The sequence below is a fragment of the Erinaceus europaeus genome, chromosome 13, assembly GCF_950295315.1.
Source record: "Erinaceus europaeus chromosome 13, mEriEur2.1, whole genome shotgun sequence".
Lineage (NCBI taxonomy): Eukaryota > Metazoa > Chordata > Mammalia > Eulipotyphla > Erinaceidae > Erinaceus > Erinaceus europaeus.
Window position 1 is genome coordinate 32,506,710 of NC_080174.1, and position 26,966 is coordinate 32,533,675.

A 26,966-nucleotide genomic window follows, 5' to 3' on the forward strand; every position below is an offset into this window, starting at 1 on the left:
GTGGAGTTTTGTGCCCTGCAATTGGAGACACTGTGGTAGAGCTGAAAGGGAATGAGTGCGTAACTTTTGGATGAGCCAGCCCTCAGCTTGAGTGTTCCTTGAATTTCCTTGGTCTGAGTTTCTTTACCCATGAAATGGTGGGGATAATCATAGCTATTGCCCAGGCAACCACAGATCTGGTATTTGTTGCTGTAGATGAGTTTACATTGGTATTAGAGCTTTACGGGAGCAGAGTGGAGACACTGTGGCTTCTGGAAAACCTACTTTAGGGTAACGTACTACTCAGAGCAGACAAGAAACAGCATCACCATGGAAGAGGGATGAGGAGTGATGACAACTGGATGGCTTTCCTCTGATGCGAAATATGGTGACTAAAGCAAGAGATCTTGTACAATAGCACTAATAACCAAGCTGCCTCTTGGACTCAGAAAACTGTTGGTTTCCAGAGGGAAGGAGAGGCAGGAACCTAGGTGGAGGTTGTGAGCTGCACACATATATGTAGATATGAAAAATGTATGCCTGAAATCTGATAATTCTATAAACTAGTGTTAGCTCTCTAATAATAAGATAGAGTCAAAAAGAGAGAAAAAGAGCTTTGTGGATATAGAATCACAGAGTAGGGGCCAGGCAGTGGTGCACCTGGTTGAGTGCTCACATTACAATATGTTCAAGTCCCTAATCACCACCAGCAAGGGGGAAGCTTCACAAGTGATGAAGCAGGGCTGTAGATGTCTCTCTCTTTCCCACTCTGTCTCTTTCGTTTTCTCAACTTGTCTCTGTCTCTATCTCTATCCAATAAATAAATAATAGAATCACAGAGTATATCCTTTTTCACCTGCTTCCTTTTACTCAGCATAATGATTCTGAGGTTACATTCAGTATGTTGATAGGTCACTTTATTTCCTTTTATTGCAGAGATGCCTCACGATTTGTTTTTTCTCTTGCCTGTGGATGAGCATTCAGGTTGTTTTCAATACAGTTGCCTGGAGCCTCTGTGTACATGACATTGTGTGGGCATTTCCTTTAATTTCTTGGGTAAGCAACTAGCAATTGGGATAATATGATAGATGTTTGTTAAACTTCTTAAGAAACTACTAAAGTCCTCTTTTTCTTTCTTTTGTTTTTGTTTTTGTTTCTTCAGATACCAGGTTTATTCAGAGTACAGAGTGGCAAGGAGGGAAGAGGGGGCCCAGTCTTGGCTGCGGCCTTCCTCATGGCTGTTAGCACCTTGCTCAGCTTCTTCATATGTGGGTGTCCCCTGCACCACCACCACCATCACACACACACTGCTTCTTGATGAAACACACACACACACACACACACAGCTTACATTCTCCATTACTTTGTGGCCCTTGTTGAGCATGGGGTAGAGCAGGGCCATGGTTACTGCTCAGCTCTGGCTGTAAACTTTTCTAAAAGGGTTGTATCATTTTATATTGTCATAAGAGTTATGTGATCTTTGTGTTCTTTTTAAAAAATATTATTTATTTATTTATTCCCTTTTTGTTGCCCTTGTTGTTTTATTGTTGTAGTTATTATTGTTGTCTGTCTTCATTGTTGGATAGGACAGATAGAAATGGAGAGAGGAGGGGAAGACAGAGAGAGGGAGAGAAAGATAGACACCTGCAGACCTGCTTCACTGCCTGTGAAACGACTCCCCTGCAGGTGGGGAGTGGGGAGCTGGAACCAGGATCCTTATGCCCATCCTTGCGCTTCACACCATGTGCGCTTAACCCGCTGTGCTACTGCCCAACTCCCAATCTTTGTATTCTTGTCAGCACTGGCCTCCTTGATTAGTTTTTCTTCCCTCCCCTTTTTAAAATTTATTTATTAATGAAAGAAAGGAGGGATGAGAGAACAGAACTATTTTTTGAATCTTTATCTTGTGAAGTTCCCGCCACTTCCAACCCCCTTACTGGTAGGGACCAGGGTCTTAGACCAAGGCCCTGGAGCATGGTAGTGTGTGCATTACCATGGTGTGCCTCCACTTGAATCTTGGAAGTCCAGCATCTTATCTACTGCACCACCTTCCAGGATGCTAGTATATTTATTTCTTTATCTTTTTAAAAAGTTTTTATTAGTGATTTAGTAGTGGTTTACACACTGTGCTCACCATAAAACTTATTTTTTGCCTCCAGGGTTATTGCTGGGGCTTGGTGCCTGCACTACGAATCCAGTGCTCCTGGAGGCTATTTTTCCCTTTTTGTTGCCCTTGTTGTTTATTGTTGTTGTTATTATTATTATTGTTCTTATTGCAGTTGTTGTTAGGACAGAGAGAAATTGAAAGAGGAGGGGGAGAGAAAGATAGACACCTGCAGACCCGCCTTACCGTCTGTGAAGTGACCCCCCCCTGCAGATGGGGAGCCAGGGGCTCGAACTGGGATCCTTACCGGTCCTTGCGCTTTTCGCCAAGTGCACCCAACCCCCTGCACTACCACCTGGCCCCCACTACAAAACTTCTATACTCCCACTCTTCCAACGATAACTATGGCTCATATAAAGTCTTAGAGACAGTTTTGCTGCTTCTCTTTTTTTTAAAAAATAATTTATTTATTCATGAGAAAGATAGGAGGAGAGAGAGAAAGAATCAGACATCACTCTGGTACATGTGCTGCCAAGGATTGAACTAGAGACCTCGTGGTTGAGAATCCAATGCTTTATTCACTGCACCATCTCCCAGACTACCTTTTCTTCTTTTTCTTTTTTCCATTTTGTAAGTTGATGTGTTTTGATTTCCTAGATTCTACATATGAAACCATCCAGTAGTTGTCTTTCACCCTCCTTACTTCACTAAGCACAATCACCTTCATCTGAAGGGCACAATGCTCATATACTTACTTCCAATGGCTAATGATGTAGAGCACCATTTCATATGTTTATTGGCCATTTGAGGTTCTTTGAAAAAGTGTCTGTTACGAGTCTTGGTTCAACTTTTAATTGGGCTGTTTCATCACTAAATTCTAAGAGTGTTTTCTATTTTCTGGCTGTGTTTCCTTCCATCCTGTCAACTGTCTCCACTTTCTTGATTGTACTCTTTGAAACAACAAGATGTTTGGTTTTTATGAAGTCCCAGTTTGTCTGTTGGGGGCATGGCTCAGATAAATAAGCATCTCTTTTTAATTTTTTATATCATTTTTATTGCGAGGGGAATGGTTTACAGTATGGTTGTTGGCACATGAGTACAGTTTCTCATCTCACTGTGACAGGTGTCTACAAAATATTCTCACCCCCAACTTGAGTCTACCATCCTACACTAGAACCCCTAGGCTCTCTCCAGCCCCCCTGCATGCCCCCTTTCCCCAGAGTCCTTTGCTTTGGTGCAATACACCAAAAAACAAGCATCTCTTTTGTGCCTCTGAAAGCCCAAGCAGAGAAGGACTCTGTGCTGGAAAGATGGCTCCTTATAGCCTGCTCTGTTCCACTCCAGATGCCTTGGTTTGTGGTGCAGGCTTAGCTCCCTGGGGTGGTGTGAGAGGTAGAGAAGCTGTATTTCCCAGTGTTCTGCCTACCCTACCCCGGGAAGTAGATGATGTATTTAGCACTCTCCATTTTTGGAAAACTTGGCCTTGTGAATCATCAATCACATCTAAGGTGGAAGTGAAACTCCTCTGAATAACCAACGTGAGCATATCTCATTCTCACTCTCCTGTGGTTCCCCCAGTCCTGGACTTCAGTGGCCCTTTCAACACTGAGGTGAAGCCAAGGATTCTGCTTATGGGCTTGAGGAGAAGCGGCAAGTCGTCTATCCAGAAGGTTGTCTTTCACAAGATGTCACCCAACGAGACCCTCTTCCTAGAGAGCACAAACAAGATCTGCCGGGAGGATGTCTCCAACAGCTCCTTCGTGAACTTTCAGATCTGGGACTTCCCGGGCCAGATTGACTTTTTCGACCCCACCTTTGACTATGAGATGATCTTCCGGGGCACAGGAGCGCTGATCTTTGTCATTGACTCCCAGGTAAAGCTCAGCCTCGGGCTGTGACAGGACTCCAGTCCTCCTTATCTCTCATGTGGGCAACCTCTCCAGCCCCAGGTTCAGATCAGTCCCTTTGTGATAGTTTTGATGTGGTTTTAAGTATCAGGAGCAGGCTGTTGTTGTTCCTAAAGAGGCAATGTGTACCTGAGGAAGTGGCTCAGGGGGAGAGTATGTGCTAAACAAGTGGGAGACTCCAGATTTGATCTCCAGTGCATGTGCTGGAGCAGCGCTCTTGTCCTGGCATGCTCTCTCTCTAGCACTGCTCAACTCTGGGATTGAACCTGGGACTTAGGAGCCTCAGACAGGATCTTTTTGAATAACGACTTATACTGTCTCCACTCTTCCCCTTCCCCACCCCTATAAAATACATGAATCTTTGAAAAATATATGAAGTAAAATTTGTGGTAAATCTAAAGAAGATTGTTACCCCCACTTAATTCATATATCTCTCTGAATAAAGGATCCTAGTGCCAGTTCTCTTTTTTTTTGTTCTGTCTGTGTAGCTGCAAACAAGCATTGAGAACCCTTGTCCACATCAGTGGGAAGGTAGAGATGGGGTGAATTCTGTGGTTAAAGGGGAGGTGGAGAAGGGAAGTAGCAGGGCTACAGGTGTATTTTGCCTGGTCAGTATTAGGAAAGGGGACACAGCAAGACTGGGATGTTGACTGTCTGTCTGTCTGCCTATCTGTCATGGAAAATTTATTTTATTAATGGCCCAAGAGGTGGTGCAGTGACTAGAGTAATGGACCTATATAACCATGAGGTCCCAAGTTCAGTACTTAGCATCACATGTGCTAGAGTGATACTTAGGTTCTCTCTCCTCTCTTTCTGTTAGAGCATCACCCTGGTGCCTATGATGCTGGGGACTGAATTTAGGACCTCATGCTGGAAGTCCATAAGCTCTAGCCTGTGCCACTTCCCCGATTGCCCAGTAGTGAAAAGTTTAGCTAAGCCTTTTAAAGTTTAAAGAGACTGTAGCATGGACCTGTGTTCAAGGTCCTGGTCCCCACCTATAGCAAGGGGCTTTTTCAAGTGATAAAGCAGTATTGCAAGTGTCTCTTACTTTCTCCCTCTCTATTTCCCTATCCTCTCTTGATTTCTCACTGTCTCTATCCAATAAATAAATAGAATATTAAAACATATATCTCCTTAATTTGTTTTATGAGAGTGTGAGAGATACCAGTGCTGACATACATGATGCTGTGGATAGAACCCAGCCCCCCCATGTCTAAGTCCTGTAATATACCCTCTTGCTGAACCACCTTCCTGGCAGCTGGATCAAATTTTGGAATAAAAATTAAGCAGCATGTTTTATCTTTATTTTTAACTGTCATAGAAGATAATAACCAGAAAAAAATTATTCACAACCCCATCTGCTATAATAAGCCAAGTATGCTTTTTTTTTTTTCTTCCCCAATGTAATCTTTAGTCCTGGTAGCTATATACTACTATATCAGTTAGTTGGTAGTCAAGATCATTTCATATGCTTCTCAGGGCAGTCAAAGAGCAATTGCTAGTCTTCTGAGATTGTGATGCTCTTTTGACATTGCACAAAGATATGTCTCCTTAAGTCCCTTCTCTTTAGACAGATGCATTTATTACTATTACTTTTTTTTTTTTTTTTTTTACCAGAGCATTGCTCAACTCTGGCTTAGGGTGGTACCAGGGATTGAACCAGGGACCTTGGGGGCCTCAGGCACAAGATTCCATTGCATAACCACTGTGTATTTTCCTAGACCCTCAAAAATACTTTTTTTGAGTGGTGATTTATACACTATAAAATGCACTAGTTTAATGAGGCTGATAAATATATGATCATCTCACAATCAAAACATATTTATACCACCTTAAAAAGTTCTGTGTCCTTTCTGGTATAGTCCCCAAGCCCTAGCTATAAGCAACTGTTGACATACTTTTTGTCAGTATATAAGAGCTTACTATTTCTAGAATGTCACATATGAGAACAGTATAGTATAGGAATAACTTGAGTTTTTTTCCACCAGAACATTGCTCAATTCAGGCTTATGGTGGTGCTAGGATTGAACCTGGGACCTTTGGTGCCTCAGGCATGAAAGTCTTTTTGCATAATCATTATGCTATCTTTCCAGAATTTGTATTTGAGCTATTTTCAGGTATTTAAAAAATGCTGAAAATTATTAGTCTAAAGCTTTCCCAGAATACTTAATCTGCTAGTTGTCCAGTTGCTTTCATTTTCAACAACTCTTTAATACGTGAAACATGAGGAAAAATCCATTGGCTATTTTTCTTTTCTTTATTTATTCATGAGAAAGATAAGAGGAGAGAAAGAACCAGACATCACTCTGGTACATGTGCTGCCAGGGATTGAACTCAGGACCTCATGCTTGAGAACCCAGTGTTTTATCCACTGTGCCACCTCCTGGACCACGTGGCTATTTTTCTTTCTTCACACATTCTAATTTAGTATCTGTAGCATTTGCTATTTATCTAAAGTAAATAAAAGGGAGACTAGGGACACATTTTTGTTAACATATTCTGAGGACTAGAAGAATTCTAAGAACCAGCCAATGCATTTTCAGTGTTTTCCCAGCTTTGGGGCCAGAATGAAAGGTGAAAACCCCTTTTAAGTTTTGCTCTGTGGATCCCTTCCTTTCATCTTCCTTGGCTATAAAAGTAAGCCTTGTTCCTACTAGGGAAATAGCATAATGGTTTTATGCCTTAAACTCCAAGGACCAGGTTCAATCCCCAGCACCATCATAAGCTAGAACTGAATAGTGCTAGTAAGGCAAACAATACCTTATTCACGACTTACTGGTTGGCAGTGATTGACAGCACTGCTGACACTCTGTTTAGCAGGTGCTCTTTTTTGATCACCTAATCAAGTAAAAAAAATATAATATTTATTTCCTTTTTGTTGCTCTTTTTTTATTATTGTAGTTATTATTGATGTCGTTGGTTGCTGGATAAGGCAGAGAGAGATGGAGAGGGGGGGAAAGAAAGATAGATACCTGCAGACCTGCTTCACCGCCTGTGAAGCAGCTCCCCTGCCTGTGAAGCAGCTCCCGGGCAGGTGGGGAGCCGAGGGCTCGGACCGTGATCCTCAGGCGGGCCCTTAAGCTTTGCGCCTCGGACCATGATCCTCAGGCGGGCCCTTAAGCTTTGCGCCACATGCGCTTAACCTGCTGCGTTACCGCCCGATTCCCCGATTTTTTTTAAAGTTTTTATTTATGGGTGCTGGGTGGTGGTGTAGCCAGTTAAGTGTACATAGCACTAAGTGCAAGGACCAGCACAAGGATCTGGGTTCAAGACCATGGTTTCCCACCTGCAGTGGGATGGCTTCACAGGCAGTGAAGCAGTTTCTTCAGCTCTCTTTTTCTCTATCTACCCATCTCCTCTCAATTTCTCTGTCCTATCAAATAAAAAAGAGAGGGGAAAAAATGGCTGCCAGGAACAGTGGATTTGTAGTGCCAGCACCAAACCCAGCGACTTAAAGCAAAAAAAAAAAAAAAAAAAAAAAAAAAAATATATATATATATATATATATATATATATATATATATATATATATGGTGAGGGGGTAGATAACATAATGGTTATGCAAAAAACTCTCATGCCTGAGGCTCCAGAGTCCCAAGTTCAGTCCCCCACACTACCATAAACCAGAGCCGATCAGTGCTCTGGTAAAAAAATGTTAAAAATAAAAAAAAACAGATTTTTGGGAGTCAGGCGGTAGCGCAGCAGGCTAAGCACACGTGACACAAAGCTCAAGGACCGGCATAAGGATCTTGGTTCCAGCCCAGGCTCCCCACCTGCAGGGGAGTCGCTTCACAGGTGGTGAAGCAGGTCTGCAGGTGTCTTTCTCTCCCCTTCCCTGTCTTCCCCTCCTTTCTCCATTTCTCTCTGTCCTATTCAACATTGACGACATCAACAACAATAATAACTACAACAACAATAAAAACAAGGGCAACAAAAATAAATACATAAATAAATATTTAAAAAAATAGATTTTATTGATTAATGAGAGCATTGATTTTATTGATTAATAGGGTGAGAGAGAGAGAGAGCCAGGCAATCTGGTACATGTGCTGCCAGAGATTGACCTCATGCTTGAGAATCCAACACCTATCCACTGTGCCATTTTCTGGACTGCATGGATGCTCCTTCTGTCCTATAAGTGGAAGGCATAAAAAAATTCACACATAGTCACAAAGATGGCACTGTCCACGTTGTCACTGTCTGTTGGCACATACTGAAAACATTCTGAGTGTTCAGTAGTCACAGATCATCCACGATGGAATTAATTTTCTTTCTTGTCACCTAGGCTTCACTGCTCTGGGTTGACTTTTTCAGATAGAGACAGCAACAGGAGAGAGGGAAAGATAACACAGCACAAAGCTTCTCTACTGTAGTGGGGACCTGGCTTCTATCTGGGTCGTGTGCGTGATAGAGCAGGTGCACTCTCCAGGTGAGCTATCTTGCAGGTGCCACATGATGGAAGATTTATAGAGCTGCTGAAAGGAGTTCTACCCATATAGGTGAACTTGATTGAGTGAAATAATGTTGAGAAAGGCAAATGGTAGTTGCATGCAAATGACCTTTCTATAAATTTTAAAACTGAGTTCTGTATGTTGTCTAGAGATACATATATATATAATATATATTATATATTATATATATGTAGTCATACAGTTAAGTGAGAGTAAGCACTAAACGTATAGTAGTGGGTATTTCTGGAGAGTAGGGGCTGAAGGGCAAGGGAAAAACACAGAACTTCATATGCTTATTGGGGGCCTGGAGCTGGCTCATTTTAAATAAAGTGCGTATGTTACCGTACATGAGGACCCAGGTTTAAGTCCTGATCTCCACAGGGGAACACCTGCAAAGGGAAAGCTTAACAAGAGGTAGAGAAGTGCTGTGGTGTCTCTTCTCACTATGTATCTCTCTCCCTCTCTGTTTCTCATTGCCCTCTCTCTAAAAAAAATAAGCCACTGGGAACTGGCACTAACTCCCAATGGTAACCCTAGTGGCAAAAAACAAATGCCTTTTTGATTTTATAAATCAGAGTTGTTTTTGGATTGTGTGAGGTATCTGTAGGAAAGAGAAAAAAATAGAAATATATATGTGTATGTATTTTTCCCCAGATCACCAGTTCTTGAGGGGAAAAAAAGTGTGTGTGTGTGTGTGTGTGTGTAGGGGGGGGGGAACCAACACATAACTTTCATAACTTTAGCACATGCGATGCTGGGGATCAAACTCAGCACCTCGTGCTTGAGAGCCCAATGTTTTATCCACTGAACCTCCTGGGCTGCAGTATCGAAATATTTAATGGGGCTAGGGAGATAGTATAATGTTTATGCAAAAGACCTTTATGCCTGAGGCACCAAAGGTTCCAGGTTTAATCCCCAGCACCACCATAAACCAGAGCTGTACTGGGGGTGTGGGGAGGGGGTTAAGCTTTGTAAACTGTCCTGTCTGAGGGGTTTCTACAAAAGAAAACCACTCAACTCCACCATTGTAGCCCCAAAGTACCTGTGAACAGTATATAAACAACAGAGCATGGCTGTGTCCTAGTAAAACTTTACTTGCAAGCAACAGGCAGTGAGCAGGGGCCATGGTTTCCTGAGTTCTCAAGTTCTTTCCTCCTGACTCCTTCTCCATCCTCCCAGTATTTAATTGGATTTTTACTAAATCCTCTTAAAGGTTGTACCCACATGGTTTTCAGAGTGTGTGTGTGTGTGTGTGTGTGTGTGTGTATGTGTGTGTGTGTGAAAGAAAATGGTAGTTAACAGATAGGGAGTGTCCCTCGGGCCCGGGTTTGAGCTCTAACAGCATATGGGAGTGTCATGGCACAAGGGGACATGATGGCACTGTGGTATCTCTCCCTGTCTCTCTGAATGAAACAAACAAAAAAAATCTGTCTGGGAGGGGTGAAATTGTGACAGGAGTGTTCCTTTGTTCTTAGGACGATTACATGGAAGCTCTGGCCAGGCTCCATCTCACGGTGACCAGAGCCTACAAAGTGAACACTGACATCAACTTTGAGGTGTTTATTCATAAAGTGGATGGTCTGTCAGATGACCACAAAATTGAAACCCAAAGAGATATTCACCAGAGGGCAAATGATGACCTTGCAGATGCTGGATTAGAAAAAATTCACCTCAGGTGAGAACAGAAATCCTTCAATGATCATAGTACTTGATAGGAAGAAGCCAGGTTGGGGTCCAAAGCCCCAGCGAATGGTTTGGTTTGAGTAGCAAAATTTATGTTTCTCCTGTTTTCTGCTGTAGCTGTGTGTGCCAATTTTAATTTGGGGGAAAAAGCAGTAAGGTTATAAAATTATTTTTTTCAGTAGATGATCAAAGTGAAGTTTCTTTCCTCATGAAAAAATGCCTACGGGCCAGGTAGGGGTGTACCTGGTTGAAAACGTATACATTACAGTGTGCAAGGACCCAGGTCAAGCCCCCAGTCCCCATCTGCAAGGAGGAAGCTTCACAACTTCTCTGTCTCTATCCAAAATAAATAAATGAACAAATAAGTAAATAATATTTTAAAGACACAATTAAAAAATATGTATGCCGAGTGGTGGTGCATCTGGTTGAGTGTACACATTACCATACACAGTGACCCAGGTTCAAGTCCCTAGTCCCACCTGCAGGGGAGGGAAGCTTCACAAGCAGTGGAGCAGTGCTGTTGGTGTCTCTCCATTTTGCTTTTCTTTTCCTTTCTAACTCTCACCTTCTATCAAATGAAAGAAGGAAGATAACCACCATAGTTCTTGCAAGTCTTAGACATCATTTGCTTGCTTTTGTTTTTGTTTGTTTTCTGCAAGTTCATGTGTTCTCTAGATTCCACCTATGAGTAATCATGATCTAGAGGGGTGTTGATTAAAAAAAAAGTTTATTTAATAGAAATTGAGGGGGGAGAGAGGGAGAGAAAGAAACAGCTGCAGTCCTGCTTCCCCATTAGTGAAGCTTCTGTGCAGTAGGGGTTTGAACCCAGGTCCTTGAGCATGGTAACGTGTGAGCTCTACTATGTGCTCAACTGCTTGGCCCCAGATGTGTATTTCTTCCTTTTCTGCTTTCTCTCTCTCTTTCTCTCCTCTCTTTAACCAAGGTTGCTTTGAATTCTGTGTGTAAGAACTATATATACAGGAGGTGGGGGTGGTGTGGTGTGGTATGTTATGACATAGTCTGAGCAATTGACTGATCTGACAGAGGGAAATGTGATGAAATATTATTTCCTCTTTCAGCTTTTATTTGACAAGCATATATGATCACTCAATATTTGAAGCTTTTAGCAAAGTGGTTCAGAAACTAATTCCACAACTCCCAACCCTAGAGAATTTGCTGAACATCTTCATCTCTGTGAGTAAATAATACATGGCTATTAAGACTCATTTGCAGACTTTGAGAATTTAACACTGCAGGAGTGAAAATATTCTTGCTTGTTTGCTCTTAACAGCATTTCAAGGTCACTGAATTATCACTTTTGAAGATACTCCTACAGATTGTTTTCAGTCCCTTAAAATTTAACTCCCCAAATGTAGCTTATTGGTGTAGCTGGAGTGTTTACTCAAATTGTAGGCAATTGTTCAATGTTGAGGGAGCTCTGAAAGCTAGGTAGCATACAAGTTGACTTTGGTGACTGGGGGAAATAGCCTTTCACTGCTGAGGCACCAGAGGTCCCAGGTTCAATCCCTAGCACCACCATAAATTGGAGCTAAGCAGTGTTCTGGTAGAAAAAAAAACAACACAAAACAAACAACAAAAAATGTTTATACACCACATGACGCAAAGCACAAGGATCCTGGTTCCAGCCCCCGGCTCCCCACCTGTAGAGGAGTCGCTTCACAGGCAGTGAAGCAGATCTGCAGGTGTCTATCTTTCTCTCCCCCTCTCTGTCTTCCCCTCTCCTCTCCATTTCTCTCTTTCCTGTTTAACAACAACATCAATAATAACTACAACAACAATAAAAAAACAAGGGCAACAAAAGGGAGAATAAATAAATATAATTTTTTTAAATGTATATACACATAAAAACAACATATACAAGTATGTATATATAGTGGCTTTGTAATAAGATTTATACTATTGGATATTGATACTGTTGGATCACATATTTACATTGTGAATGTTGTGCTTACTGAGTAAATTCTGTTATTTTATTTATTTTTGCCACCTCATGGTCATTGCTGGGACTTGGTGCCTGCATGATGAATCCATGGCTCCCGGTGGCCATTTTTACCCTTTTTTCCCCCCTTCAATTTGACAGGAAGAGAAATTGAGAGGGGGAGGGCAGATAGAGGGAGAGAAAGAGAGATTTGCAGATCTGCTTTACCCTGCAGGTGCATAGCAGGGGCTTGTATATAGTGATATGTATGCTCAACCAGATGTAACCCTGCCAGACCCTCCTGAGTGAGTTCTGTAAACTCTGGTGAGGTTTGCAGAATAGAACTGAGATAGAAAGATCTATTGGCTTAATCACATTACTGCACAATTTTGAACTTGTGTAGATTTTTTTAAACGTAAAAATAGTGTCCTACTTGGCTCTTTCTCTAACTTCAGGAAGGTTAATAGTTGGTGACAATTCACTTCACTTTTTAAAAATTTTAATGTTCATTTATGAGTTAGAGAGAGAGAGAGAGAGAGAGAGAAACAACCAGAGCATCACTCTGGCACAAGTGATGCCAGAGATCAAACTCAGGACCTTATGCTTAAGAATCTAATGTTTATCCACTGTGCCATGTCCTAGGCCACTACTTTTCATTTTATTAAACTATTTATTGGCTAGAGACAGAAATCAAGAGGAAAGCATGAGATAGAGAGGGAAAGAGAAAGAGACATGCCTATAGCACTGCTTCACTTCTTGTAAAGCTTGTCTTCTGTGGGTGGGGATACTTTTTATTTCTTATGCAAATCCATCATAAAGAAGTTTAGGGTGCTGAGATTTATGTTATAGTAAAGTGAAATAACTTAATTTAGTAACTTAACTTACAACAACTTTAAGTTTCACATGTTCATATGTTATATGAAAGATGGTATAGAATTTCTGTGACCATGACACAGTTTGAACTCAGTTGTCACTTTAAGGAGGCATGTTCTTTTTGTTTCAGAATTCTGGAATTGAAAAGGCATTTCTGTTTGATGTTGTCAGCAAAATTTATATCGCAACTGATAGTACCCCAGTGGATATGCAAACCTATGAACTCTGCTGTGATATGATAGATGTAGTTATTGACATCTCCTGTATTTATGGGTAAGTAAAACATACCAAAGTGTGACAACCATTCTGTACTTATCTTTCATAATCTTTAAGGCATTTATTTGTTTATGTTTTTTATTTTAAAGCTTTTCAAATGCCTAAGTTCTGTAAATATACCTGTTAGTTTGTATCCAACAGTAGCAATTATTTTATCCTTGTTTACAATGCATCATTAAATTTAGCACTGTTCCATGAGGCAGCCATTACTATCCCCATTTTACAGATAGGGAAACAAGTTCTGAATGTCTCAGTGTCTAGCCCTTATATTCATTGTCAGTATGAGATGGAATTTGACTCAAGTCTAATTCCTGGCTATAACTGAAAAAAAAAAAAATCCGTCATCATATCATGATGCAGTGTAAACTGTACTTTGACTGTAGAAATAGATCTTATTTCCTGATATTAACTGCCCTGCAGGATTTTGTTGCTTTTAAATCATAAGTAGATGACCTCGAAATAGCCATGGAAGCTGAATGTGCTCTGATTACAATCTAGATTACTGTCATAATCAAGTTCAACGAGCGACACAATTAATCTGGCATGGATTTAATGACATGCATGGTCATTATTGTGCCATATGATAATTAGACATAAGTGGTAAGTTGTTCATGTAAATGCTGTTAATCAGAGTTACTTTTACCCAGCTAAAACAAACAGGAGGAGAGAGGACTGGGAGGAGTCGGGGGAGCTGAGTCTTGTGTCAAATTGTTTTTCTGTGGTGAAGAGCTGTTCCTGAGAACCCACATCGTTCAGTAAGAACCAGTCTGGGTGGGAAATGGGACTTGGAGTCAGGTTTCTTCAGACTGTTTGCAGGAGCAACCAGGCAATATCCTAGTTACAACAGGTGGTTGGTTGGTTGGTTGGCGGTGCATGTGGCAGAGCAGGAAGCAGGAGGCCCTGTAATTGGAAGTCATGCTTCTGGTTGGTAGTTGCTCATGGAGACCACCTGGCCTTAGAAGCAGGTGACTTAGGCACCTCAGTGGGTCTGTTCAGGAATTTTTACTGGATTTTTACAGCTGGCTGGTTAACTATACACACACAATCACATGCATACTTCAAAAGTCATACCATCCGGAGCCAGACGGGATGGTAGCGCAGCGGGTTAGGAGCACATGGTGCTAAGCATGTGGTCCTGAATAAGGATCCCAGTTCCAGCCCCTGGCTCCCCACCTGCAGGGGCGATCACTTCACAAGCGGTGAAGCAGGTCTGCAGGTGTCAGTCTTTCTCTACCCCTCTTTTTCTCCCCCCTCCTCTCTTGATTTCTCTCTGTCCTATCCAACAACAATGATAGCAGTAACAACAACAATAATAACAATAAACAACAAGGGCAACAAAAGAGAAAATAGCCTCTAGGAGCAGTCATTTGTAGTGCAGGCACCAAGCCCTAGTGATAACCCTGAAAAAAAATTCTTATCGTTGTCATGCTTTTTCTTTCTTTTAATATTTATTTGATATGATAGGATAGAGAAATTGAGAGAAGAGAGGGGGATAAAGCCCTATTTCACCACTTGTGGAGTTTCCCTCCCCTGCAGGTGGGACTAGGGACTTGAACCTGGGTCATTGTGTATGATAATATGTGCACTCAACCAGATATAACACTACTCAGCACACATTAGGTATATTTTTAATTGTGTTTTTAAAACATTTTATTTATTTATTTTGGATAGAGACAGAGAGGTTGAGAGAAGGGATAATAGATAGTTTTACCACATGTGAAGCTTCACCCCTACAGTTGAGGACTGGGAGCTTAAACCTGGGTCCTTGCACATGATAATGTGTACACTCAACTGGGTGTGCTACTAACTCCTTATATTGTTACTGATCTATGTGTGAAAACTTTAATGGAGCATAATAGCTATTGCCTCATAAAGCCTTACCAGTATCTACCTGATCATCATCTTGCCTCTTATTTTGTTTTGTTCTAATTTTTTGTTACCTTTATTCTCACTATGAAAGCAGTACTTGCTCATTGCAGAAAATGCATATAAGAATAAAATTTAAATAGCTACATTCTTATCACCTAGAGATAGTCACTATAAATATTTCATTTATGTTTTAATGTGTAACCTTCTGATCATGTGATCACTTTGTTTTTATTAGTGATTTATAAGGTTATAAGATAATAGGGGTATAACACTACCCCATTCCCACCATGAAAGTTCTGTGCCCCCACTCCCCTTAATTGGGAACCACCATACTTGTCCCAAGGTCATTGATAACAAATATATATATATATTATGCCTGAGGCACCAAAGGTCCCAAATTCAACCTCTTTGTTTAATTTTTTAAAATAATTTATTTATTAATGAGAGGGATAGGAGAGAGAAAGAATCAGACATCACTCTGGTGCATGTGCTGCCAGGGATAGAACTATCATCACCACCTAGGAATTTCCTGTGTTAGTAAATGTAAATAGTGTTTAGTATCTGCATAGTGTTATATTTACCTGAAAGTTTCAGGTTCAGTTTTCTCCACTACGTAGAACTTTTTTTTTTTTTTTTTGGCCTCCAGGGTTAGTGCTGGGGCTCAGTGCCTGCACCATGAATCTACTGCTCCTGGAGGCCATTTTTCCCCCTTTTGTTGCCCTTGTTGTTGTAGCCTTGTTGTGGTTATTATTGTTATTGTTGATGTCGTTCGTTGTTGGATAGGACAGAGAGAAATGGAGAGAGGAGGGGAAGACACAGAGGGGGAGAGAAAGACAGACACCTGCAGATCTGCTTCACCGCCTGTGAAGCAACTCTCCTGCAGGTGGGGAGCTGGGGGCTCGAACCGGGTGCTTAAGCCGGTCCTTGCGCTTTGCGCCATGTGCACTTCTGTGCTACCGCCCGACCCCGTAGAACTTTTTTAATGTTTTAGTTTATAGTTCTCAAAATATTACTTATAAGCAAAAGGAAGTCATATCTAAAACAATGCTAAAAATAGTGCAGAAGAGGGTAGGAATTCTGTTTTTAAAGCATTACTGACATCTGAAATACAGTTCTTATATATTTACTTTTAATTTTTTTTCCTCCAGGGTTATTGCTGGGGCTCAGTGCATGAACCACAAATCCACTGCTCCTGGAGGCCAATTTCCCCATTTTGTTGTCGTTACCCTTGTTGTTGTCGTTATTATTATTGTTGTTGCCATTGCTGCTGTTGTTGCTGGATAAGACAGAGAGAAATCAAGAGACTGGGAGAAAAAGACAGACACCTGCAGACTTGTTTCACCTCCTATGAAGGGACCCCCCCCTGCAGGTGGGGAGCCGGGGGCTTGAATGGGGATCCTTGTGCTGGTCCTTGCTCTTTGCGCCAGGTGCTCTTAACCCTGTGCACTATGGCCTGACCCCCTTACCTTTAATATTTTAGCAGGTTAGAATGAGTTGAATCTTTTTTAAAAGAACTAACTTTTTACTTTTTTTTTTTTTTTTCCTCCAGGGTTATTGCTGGGCTCGGTGCCTGCACCATGAATCCACCGCTCCTGGAGGCCATTTTTCCCCTTTTGTTGCCCTAGTTGTTGCAGCCTCGTTGCGGTTATTATTGCCATTGTTGACGTTGCTTTGTTGTTGGATAGGACAGAGAGAAATGGAGAGAGGAGGGGAAGACAGAGAGAGAGGGGAGAGAAAGATAGACACCTGCAGACCTGCTTCACCACCTGTGAAGCGACTCCCCTGCAGGTGGGGAGCCAGGGGCTCGAACCGGGATCCTTACGCCGGTCCCTGCGCTTTGCGCCATGTGTGCTTAACCCACTGCGCCACCGCCCGACTTCCAACTTTTTACTTTTTTTCCCCTCTACTTTTAATTATTCATAGTTATGCCAGATAAAATGCTGTCCAAACTAAAAATCCACATTTGTTTTCATTTGTCTGTTTGTTACCAGAGCACTGCTCAGCTCTGGTTTATAGTGATGCTGGGTGTTGAACTTGGTGTCTCAGGTCTTCTTTCAGCCACCAGGTTCCAGATGCTACCATGATGCCAACTGGACTTTCCTGGACAGACAACCCCACCAGTGTGTCCTGGAGCTTTGCTTCCCCAGAGCTCCGCCCCACCAGGGAAAGAGAGAGACAGGCTGACTTGTCAATGCCCATGTTCAGCGGGGAAGCAATTACAGAAACCAGACCTTCAACCTTCTGCACTCCATAATGTCCCTTGGTTCATTCTCCCAGAGGGATAGGAAAGCTATCAGGGGAGGAGATGGGATAGGGAGTTCTGGTGGTGAGAATTGTGTGGAGTTGTACCCCTCTTATCCTATGGTTTTTGTCAGTGTTTCCTTTCTATAAATAAAAATTATATATAAAATAAAGTATTTCTGCATAACCATTATGCTAGCTTCTTAGCTGCACAGCTGCTTTTAAAATTCTTTATGATTCAGGGTTCCTTTAGTCTGGTTTGCTACCCTCTTGTGATATTTATACAATTAAAAGCATTAAATCTGAAATTAGATCTTGGCTGAGGTTCAAGTTCTGCTCATTTATCAATTTGGACCAGTTATCTCATTCCCTTCAGTTTCTCAATACCTAGCTTGGGGAATTCTTTTGCCAGACATTGGATAGTACATGTTAAAAACTAAGAATGGGAAAGCCGTGTGGTAGTGCACCGGGCTAAGCGCAAGTAGTGTGAAGTGCAAGGATCCCCTGGCTCCCCACCTGCAGGGGGATCACTTAGCAAGCAATGAAATAGGTCTGCAAGTGTCTACCTTTCTCTCCCCCTCTCTATTTTCCCCTCCTCTCCCAATTTCTCTCTGTCCTATCCAACAGCACAACAACAATGGGAAAAAATTGGCTGCCAGGAGCAGTGGATTTGTAGTGCAGGCAACAGAGCCCCAGCGATAACCCTGTATGAAAGAAGGGTTATCACTCTTATTTTGCCAAAGTGATACAGTTTAAAACTGGACGAATCATGTGCTGTGTTAATACATAAAGCTTAGCACAGTTCTAACTAAGTCAAATTGATGATCAATTCTTTATTGACATAGGAGGTAAAATTAAGTGGAAACATGTTATAAGGAAAGGATATATATGACCCTTGATTACATCATCATCTTTAGAGGGTCCAATTTTAATCATTAAGACCATACTAGTAGCTAGTTTTATTGTTCATTTCTTATGTTCTTAGCATTACATTCAGTGCTATATAGGTGCCATTGCATTACATTAGGAAAATTTTTTGTTTTAAAATTTTTATTTATTTATTAATGAGAAAGATAGAAAGAATCACATCACTCTGGTACATGTGCTGCCAGGGATTGAACTCAGGACCTCATGCTTGAGAGTCCAATGCTTTATCCACTATGCCATCTCCTGGACCACGCATTAGGAAAATTTTAAGTAATTGTTTCTGGTATATAAATAAGGAAATTAAAGCTCAAGGAATTTACTCAACTTGCTCAAGCTGACTTAGTTATCAGTGTCTATCAGCCACACCTCTTCTTAAATAGACCAATAGTTCATTTAACTTTTTATTTTGAAAACAATGTAAGCCAGCAGAAAGTGTACACAAGTACAGTGAATTCCTATCTACCATATGTTAGTACTTAAAATTTTTTATCAGTTTGCCTTATTGAATGATTGATTGATTGATTGAATCCACCACTCCTGGAGGCCATTTTTTTCCTTTTTCATTTTATTCAATAGGACAGAGAAATTGAGAGGGGAGGAGGAAGTAAAGAGAGAGAGAAAGAAAGATACCTAAAGACCTGCTTTACTGCTTGTGAAGTATCCTCATTGCAGGTGGGGTACAGGGGCTTGAATCTGGGTCCTTGCACATAGTACTATGTGCATTTCACTGGGTGTGCCACCACTTGGTCCCCTAGTTTGCCATATTTCAGTATCCCTTCCTAATATATACATTAACTTATTTTTGCTGAACAGTTTGCAAATGAGTTGCATACATGATTCTTTTTATTGTATTTTATTTTCAGCAATTCAGTATTGATTTACAAAACTACATGTCAATAGGGGTGTAATTCTACACCATTCCCACCACCAGAGTTCTGAATCCCAAGTCCCTCCATTGCAAACTACTGTGGTTATCCCAAGATTGCAGACATGGGTTAACTGTCATCTCTACAACTAACTGTCTACATTTGTACATAATTGCCCCCTTTTCCTTCCAGGTCCCTTCCTCTCTTCCCCTCCAAGCCACACATCACCCTATTATTACATCCAAATATCTCTCCCCTTTTTTTTTTTTAAATTTTTTTATTATTATTTATTTATTCCCTTTTGTTGCCCTTGTTGTTTTATTGTTGTAGTTATTATTGTTGTTGTCGTTGGATAGGACAGAGAGAAATGGAGAGAGGAGGGGAAGACAGAGAGGAGGAGAGAAAGATAGACACCTGCAGACCTGCTTCACCGCCTGTGAAGCGACTCCCCTGCAGGTGGGGAGCCGGGGTTGGAACTGGGATCCTTATGCCGGTCCTTGTGCTTTGCGCCACCTGCGCTTAACCCGCTGCGCTACAGCCCGACTCCCTATCTCTCCCCTTTTTGTCCTCTCTCTTTGGGTGCTGATGGAGCTGGAGTTCAGAGCCTTCTTATCCTCTTCCTCCTGTTATTTCTCTCCTACTGGGAGTATGGATCAAAGTTGTTTTGGGGGTGCAGAAGGTAGTTCTGGCCTCTGCAATTATTTGTCTGCTGGATTTGGGCATTGGTAGCAGACATGATTCTTTCATCCTAACTACTTAAGCATATGTGTCACGAGAACAAAAATCTCAGGGCCAAATTATGGTGCTCCTGGTTGATCACACATGTCATCATGTTCAAGGACTTGGGCTTAAGCCTGCAGGCCACCGTCTGTAGCAGGGAAGCTTCAAGAGTGATGAAGCAGTGCTACAGGTATCTATCTCTCTTTCTCTCAATATCTGTCTACCTACCTATATATCTATCTTTTCCCCTCCCTCTCAATTTCCCTTGTCAAATAAAAGAAGGGGGTGGAGGGAGACTGCCAAAAGCCCTGGATTTGTGGTGCAGGCACTGAACCCCAGCAATAACCCTGATGACAACAAAATTAAAAAATAAATAAATAAAAATCTCTTTGGAGCCGAGGAGGTGGCCTAGTGGACAGAGCCTTGGAATCTCAAAATACAAAGTTCAACCCCCAGCATCCAATGTGCCAGAGTGATGTTCTGGTTTACTGTCTTTCTTCCTCCCCCTCTCATTAACAAATAAATAAATCTTTGAAAAGAACAAGATCTCTTGTAGGACTATAGTTTAATAATCAAATTTGTTTATTAAGCCTGAGTACATCAGTCTAATATATACTGCTATTCACATTTTATCAATGATTCCACTGTATTTATTTTTTTAAAAGCAGAGTCAGGGAATGGACCAAGGACCTCATGCAGATACTGCTGAGAAGCCTCCCCCCTTTATTTTTAAATCCAAAAAAACATTTATTTAAAATGTGAGCAGAGTCCATATAAAAAATATGGACCACTTCACGAATTTGCGTGTCATCCTTGCTCAGGGGCCATGCTAATCTTCTCTGTGTTGTTTCAAATTTAGTATATGTGCTGCTGAAGTGAGCACAGGATCCCAGTTTTTTAAAAAATTTAATTTATTCCCTTTTGTTGCACTTTTTGCTTTATTGTTGTTAATTGTTGGTGTCGGATAGGACAGAGAGAAATGGAGAGAGGAGGGGAAGACAGAGGGGGAGAGAAAGACAGATACCTACAGACTTGCTTCACTGCCTGTGAAGTGACTCCCCTGCAGGTGGGGAGCCAGGAGCTCGAATCAGGGTCCTTACGCAGATCCCCTTGCACTTTGTGCCACCTGAGCTTAACCCGCTATGCTACTCCCTGACTCCCTGGATCCCAATTTTTAAATTTCTATGTTTAGAGAGAGGATAAGGGAGAAATAACAAAGCACTGCTCCACCGTCCATGGAGTTACCTTTGATGTTATCTGTGGTGCTTCCATGCAGTGTCGTTGGGCAAACCTAGGACCCCACTTGCGGTAAGCTGTTCTAGCTCTTAGCCCCCAGTTTTTGTTTCATAGTTTGGTCCCTAGTAGTCCAAACTATGAAATCTAATCTAGCATTTGCCTATTGTGAGTCTCTGGGCTTCTTTCATTTAAAGGAGTTCTTCAGCTCTTCATGGTCTCTCATCCAGATCATGATTTTAACAGCCCAGTAACTCTATAAAGCAAGAAACTTATTTTTCCATTCTTCATCTGTGTTCCTATCATGCCAGGAGAGTTGTTCAGTTAACACTTATCATGTCAGTAGGAGAGTAACTATCATTCATTATGGCAAGTAACTCTTGGGATTTTGTGTTTTTCAAGTCTTTTGCTGAAAGACTCTCTACTGTAAACTGCTTATCATGATAACCATGTCTTTGGTAAAGCCAGCCCTGTCACTGACTTCCAAGCAGTTCTTTCCTGATAATCCAATTTTTTTTTCTATTTCCATTTAGTCTCAAAGAAGATGGAGCAGGAACCCCCTATGACAAGGAGTCAACAGCCATAATAAAACTGAATAACACAACAGTTCTTTATTTAAAAGAGGTGACAAAGTTCCTGGCTCTCGTCTGCTTTGTCAGAGAGGAGAGCTTTGAGAGAAAAGGTAATTATTTCTGTTTGTGTGTGTGTGATTTTTCAAAGGAGCATTTCCATTCAGAGTGCCTTTGTCACTTGTTGAACGTGGGTGGGCAGCAGCCTGCCTTTCAAGGTTTCTGGACTCAAATCACAAGGTCCTTTGAGCCTGCCTCCCTTCCAGTGATGCAGCTGTCTGGGACAGAGATGAGGCATTCCTGAGACAGATTTTGAATATAAAAGTGTTGAAGGTTCTAAGCAAAGGGAATGAGTCATTCACTCCAGTTGTATCAGGTCTTTTAAAAAAACGTTTGTGACCAGGAGATGGCTTACTAGGTAGATTGCACATCTTATTGTGTGTGTCTCTGGGTTCAAGCTCTGGCACCACATGGGAGCAATCATGAGTAGCACCAGGAACACTCAGAATGGTGGAGCAGTGCTGTGGTACCTCACCTCTTTTCTTTGTCCCATCTAAATAAAGATTAAAAATTTTGTGTTGGCAGGCTGCTCAGTGGTTGTATTGCACATACAGGAGATCTCATGCTTTTGCATGCACACAGTAGTTTGACTTGTTTCTGTTTCTTTAATCTCAAGTATTCTGATGGTGCTGGTAATTGCTTGTAGGTGATTTTCCTCCTGCCAATCATCTTCAGGCTTTTATTTTTTTCTCAGAGCTCTGGCTTATGATGAAGCCTCAGACTTGAAATTCATTTTTTTTTTTTTTTTTGCATAACTGTTATACTATATCCCCCGCCTCATGATGAGGGGTTCTTAGCCTTGGCTACACTTTGTAGGCACCTTAGGGAGGGAGGTTTTTTAAAAAACATAGACATGGATGGGGGTAGATAGCATAATGGTTATGTAAAGAGACTCTCATGCCTGAGGCTTCAAAGTCCCGGGTTCAGTCCCTCGCACCACCAAAAGCCAGAACTGAGCAGTGCTCTGGTTGGGAAAAAAAAAAAAAAAAAAAACCCACAGACATGTGACCAAGTGGTTGTTCATCTCATAGAGTGAACTTGTTACTGTGTTTGGGAACCCACGTTTAAACTCCTGGTCTCTAGCTAAAAGGAGGGAAGTTTCATGTACTGTGGAGCAGTGTTGCAGGTGTTTTTCTTTCTGTCTCTCTCTTTCCTTCTGTATCTTCATTGAAAAATAAAACAAACAAAAAACATGGCCACAAAGAATAGTGGATTCATGCAAGCACTGAGCCCCAGTAATGATCCTGTTGCTAACACACACACACACACACACACACACACACACACACACACACACACACCAGGGGCCTCCTACAATAATTCCTATAGAATTCTGGGGGGGGGGGGATGTTGGTTCTCTAAGCATTATTAATATACAGTAGTGAGGGTTAAAAGATGGAGATGAAAGTGAGACCATCACATGACCCTATGTGGAGGTGAAGATAAGTGGAATTTTTGTTTGTTTTGTGGCAAGTGCTCACTCTATTCAGAACTTTACTTGGATTTTCAACTACCTATACTGAACAGGCTGAAAGAAAGGGCATAAATGCTCACTTCCTTTAAGAACCTCTATTGTGAGTTTTCATTATTCTTCCCCCATTGTGCCAGGGCCTCAAGCTTATACAATTTCACTGTTCTTAAATCCATTTTTTTCTCTTTTTCTTCCCTCCACCTTGTTTTTAATTTTTATTAATAGCGACTTAACAGTAGTCAACAAAATGATATGCTTTTAGGGGGTATAGTTTCTCACCCATGTATGTTTATGAATAGGTCACTGTACCCACACACCCTTTTTAAAATTCTTTTTTACTTTAGATAGAGGGAGAGAGGTATTATATCACTGCTCTGTCATCTGTGGAGCTTCCTGGGGTGTTGTGTTCCTCCTCTTTGGTGCCAAGGCTTGAATGTCCCAAATTTTGACTTTTTATTTTATTTTTTATCATTTTTATCATAGCTTACAGTGCAGTTATTGGCACATTGATACCATCTCTCATCTCTCCATGAAACTTCTCTGCAGAACACTCTCACTCACAGCCTGGGTCCTTTTCTGTCCTCATGTAACAGGATGCCTAGGTTCTCTTCACACTTTCTTTCAACCTTCCTTCCCCAGAGTCCTTTGCTTTATAGTGCAATACACCCCATTCAATTCACGTTTCACTTTGCTTTCCCCCTCCCCTTCTCTTCTCCCCTCCCCTCCCTTCCCCTCCACTCCACTCCACTTCCTTTCCTGAGCAGTGTTGCAGGGTATTGAGTCTGGAGCCTTGGAGCTTTTTGCATAACCATTATGATGTCTCTCCAGTTACAAAGTTTTCTTCTTTAGGAAGATTGTTTTCAAATTAGTGGCAGAGAACTGCTTTTCCTTTCCCATCTCCAAATCTCTACCAGGATTTCTTTGTTCCTTGTGAATTTTACAGTATTTTCCCCACTTAACACAGTAGGGGGCACCACTCAGGCATTCCTGCTGCAATCAAGATGTTTTACCCCAGTTGTGCATGTATCAATAGTTGAATGACTACTTAATAAGTTTAAAGATAGCAAGTAGAACCATCTGCCTGTGTTGATTGGCATAAACAGAACGTTGCTCTCAACACTTACAAATGAACGGTGATGATGAAGAATGCATGCAATATTTTGGATTCTCCTTTACTCCGTTTTTTGCACTACTAGTTAATATCTGAAAACACAAGGTTACCCATTACAATTTCTTCATTTTAGATGTACTTCATGTAGCCCAGGAGGTGGAGCAGTGGATATAAGTACTGGTAAATGCTTGAGATAAAATATCTCAAGCATGGGGAGTCGGGCTGTAGCGCAGCGGGTTAAGCGCAGGTGGCGCAAAGCACAAGGACCGGCATAAAGATCCCGGTTCGAACCCTGGCTCCCCACCTGCAGGGGAGTCGCTTCACAGACAGTGAAGCAGGTCTGCAGGTGTCTATCTTTCTCTCCTCCTCTCTGTCTTCCCCTCCTCTCTCCATTTCTCTCTGTCCTATCCAACAACGACAACAACAATAACTACAATAAAACAACAAGGGCAACAAAAGGGAATAAATAAATAAAATAAATATTTAAAAAAATATATTAAAAAATATATATCTCAAGCACGAGGTACCATGTTCAGTCCTCGACATCACATGTTCCAGAATAAGGGTCTGGTTCTTTCTCTCCCATTAGTTAACTGTTGATTTTTTTTCTCAGCTCTGGCTTATGGTGGTGCAGGGATTAAACCTGGGACTTTGGATCCTCAGACATGAAAGTCTTTTGCGTAACCAACATGCTATCTACCCCTGCCCACTGATGAATAATGAATGAATTAAAAAAAAATTATTGTCTTTATTTATTCTATAGAAACAGTCAGAAATCGAGCGGAAGGGAGAGACAGAGAGGGAAAGAGACAGAAAGACACCTGTAACCTTGTTTTAGCACTCGCAAAGCTTTCCCCCAGCAGGTGGGGACCAGAGCCTCGAACCTGCGTCCTTGCACATTACAACATGTGCGCTCAACCAGGTGCACCACCACCTGGCCCCATGAATGAACATAAAAGGTTATGTTCTTATAAAAGGTTGAAAAACTGAATATGTCATTCATTGCTTCTTAAATTTCTGAGCTTGAAGTTGAGGTAATTACTTTAAAAATCAGGGATTTTTGGTTTCCCAAGGTCTTGAGACAACGACTCAAATATTACTGATTTAATAAATGCTGACAATCGCTCAATTTGTCTTTGAGATCTTAGTCACACTTTAAGTCAGGACTGCCTTCAGTCAACTTAATGATGCCCTTCTGTGAAAGATAATACTGACTACTTTCTCTGACAGCATCTGAGTTGTAAGAAATCCCTTATTCTGAAAGGTCTGTACCCTTTCTGTAGCCCTTTATTAGGGTGGGGGGGGGGGACCCAGCATCCAGACAGTGGTGCACCCAGTTGAGTAGCATGTTACCACACACAAGAAGCGGGGTTCAAACCACTGGTCCACTCCTAAAGTGGGGTAAGCCTCTTTACCTCTCTATCTCCTCTACCCCTCTCAATTTCTCTCTGTCCTGTCAAGCATAAAAAAAAAAATGAAATACTAGGGGGCCAGGCGGTGGTGCACCTAGTTAAGTGCATACATTACAGTGCGCAAGGATCCAGGCTCAAGCTCCTGGTTCCCACCTGCATGGGGAAAGCTTTATGAGTGGTGAAGCAGTGTTGCAGGTGTCTCTCAGTCTCTCTATCTCCCCCTCCTTTCTCAATTTCTCTCTACCTCTATCCAATAATAAATAAAACAAAAAAAAAGAAAAATGAAATATGAAATGAAGCAGATATAGATATTATGATTTATCTATCTTATACACACACACACACACACACGCACATATTTCCAAAACTGATTACAAATCCTGGAGGTTGGCGGTGATTTCTGAATCCCAGCTGCAGATTTCCTAAGGAAAACTATGGTCTTTGGGTTAAGTTGCTCCTCTACTACCCCCTACTGGCATGTCCTGGCATCACTGACATGTAAAAAGTATTTCTAGGTGCCGTTTCTGAACTTTTTCTCTTCTTCTCTAGGGCTTATCGACTATAATTTCCATTGCTTCCGGAAGGCCATCCACGAAGTATTTGAGGTGAGAATGAAAATGGTGAAATCACGGAAGATTCAGAATCAGTTGCAGAAGAAAAAAGGAGCTACTCCCAACGGAACACCCAGAGTGCTGCTGTAGGGGAGTTCCACAAACAGCTTTTGAAGCCAGCCCTTTGGGGGTAGTTGAGGGTCAGCTGCTCTGTGTTGCACTACAAAGGAGGAAGATGGAGACTGGAACACACAACCTGTATTTTTTTGGTGGGGTGTGTTTTTTAATTCCTGCACCCTCTTGACCATTTCTCAATAAAGTGAGCACTTGGAAGCAAAAAACAAACACGAAACTTGTATATCAACAATAATGTGGAAAATTACTGTAACTTCATTACACTTTAATGTAATGTAAACTTTTTTGGTCTGTAGTTGGAAAATTCCTGCCAGGAACTATATATATTTTGCACTTTTTCATGTTTTTTTTTCCTCATTGAACTGAACTTTGATAAAAAAAAAAAAATCAACTTTTCTAAGCCTTTTTCAGTACTTGGTGTCAAGGACATGCATACATAGTTCATATCTACTTGGCCACTAGAAGTTCATCAAAAAGATACATTGGTGATGACTTTTTGAAATCTGGGAATCTTTACTACTATTGTTGAGAAAAGGCAAATCACTTTTTAGTGGAGTTGGAACAGAGGGGTGTCAAGCTCCAGAGCAAT

At 41.4% G+C, this 26,966-nt stretch overlaps 1 protein-coding gene and 1 non-coding gene across 3 annotated transcripts in view; one reads left to right on the forward strand and one right to left on the reverse strand.

Annotated features, from left to right (window-relative positions):
- RRAGD (Ras related GTP binding D) overlaps positions 1 to 26,583 on the forward strand; it is a 41,904-nt gene extending 15,321 nt beyond the window's left edge. For both annotated transcript variants that reach the window (XM_007533532.3, XM_060205479.1), the window contains 6 exons: positions 3,662 to 3,957; positions 9,917 to 10,116; positions 11,204 to 11,318; positions 13,067 to 13,209; positions 21,602 to 21,750; positions 26,241 to 26,583. In XM_007533532.3, coding sequence (XP_007533594.1) covers positions 3,662 to 3,957; positions 9,917 to 10,116; positions 11,204 to 11,318; positions 13,067 to 13,209; positions 21,602 to 21,750; positions 26,241 to 26,392 — 1,055 coding nt within the window. In that variant the 3' untranslated portion in view covers positions 26,393 to 26,583. The remainder of the gene's footprint in view (positions 1 to 3,661; positions 3,958 to 9,916; positions 10,117 to 11,203; positions 11,319 to 13,066; positions 13,210 to 21,601; positions 21,751 to 26,240) is intronic.
- Positions 20,612 to 20,718, reverse strand: LOC132532479 (U6 spliceosomal RNA). Its single transcript, XR_009544434.1, has one exon. It is a non-coding gene; the product is annotated as a U6 spliceosomal RNA (small nuclear RNA).
- Positions 26,584 to 26,966: the final 383 nt, after the last annotated feature.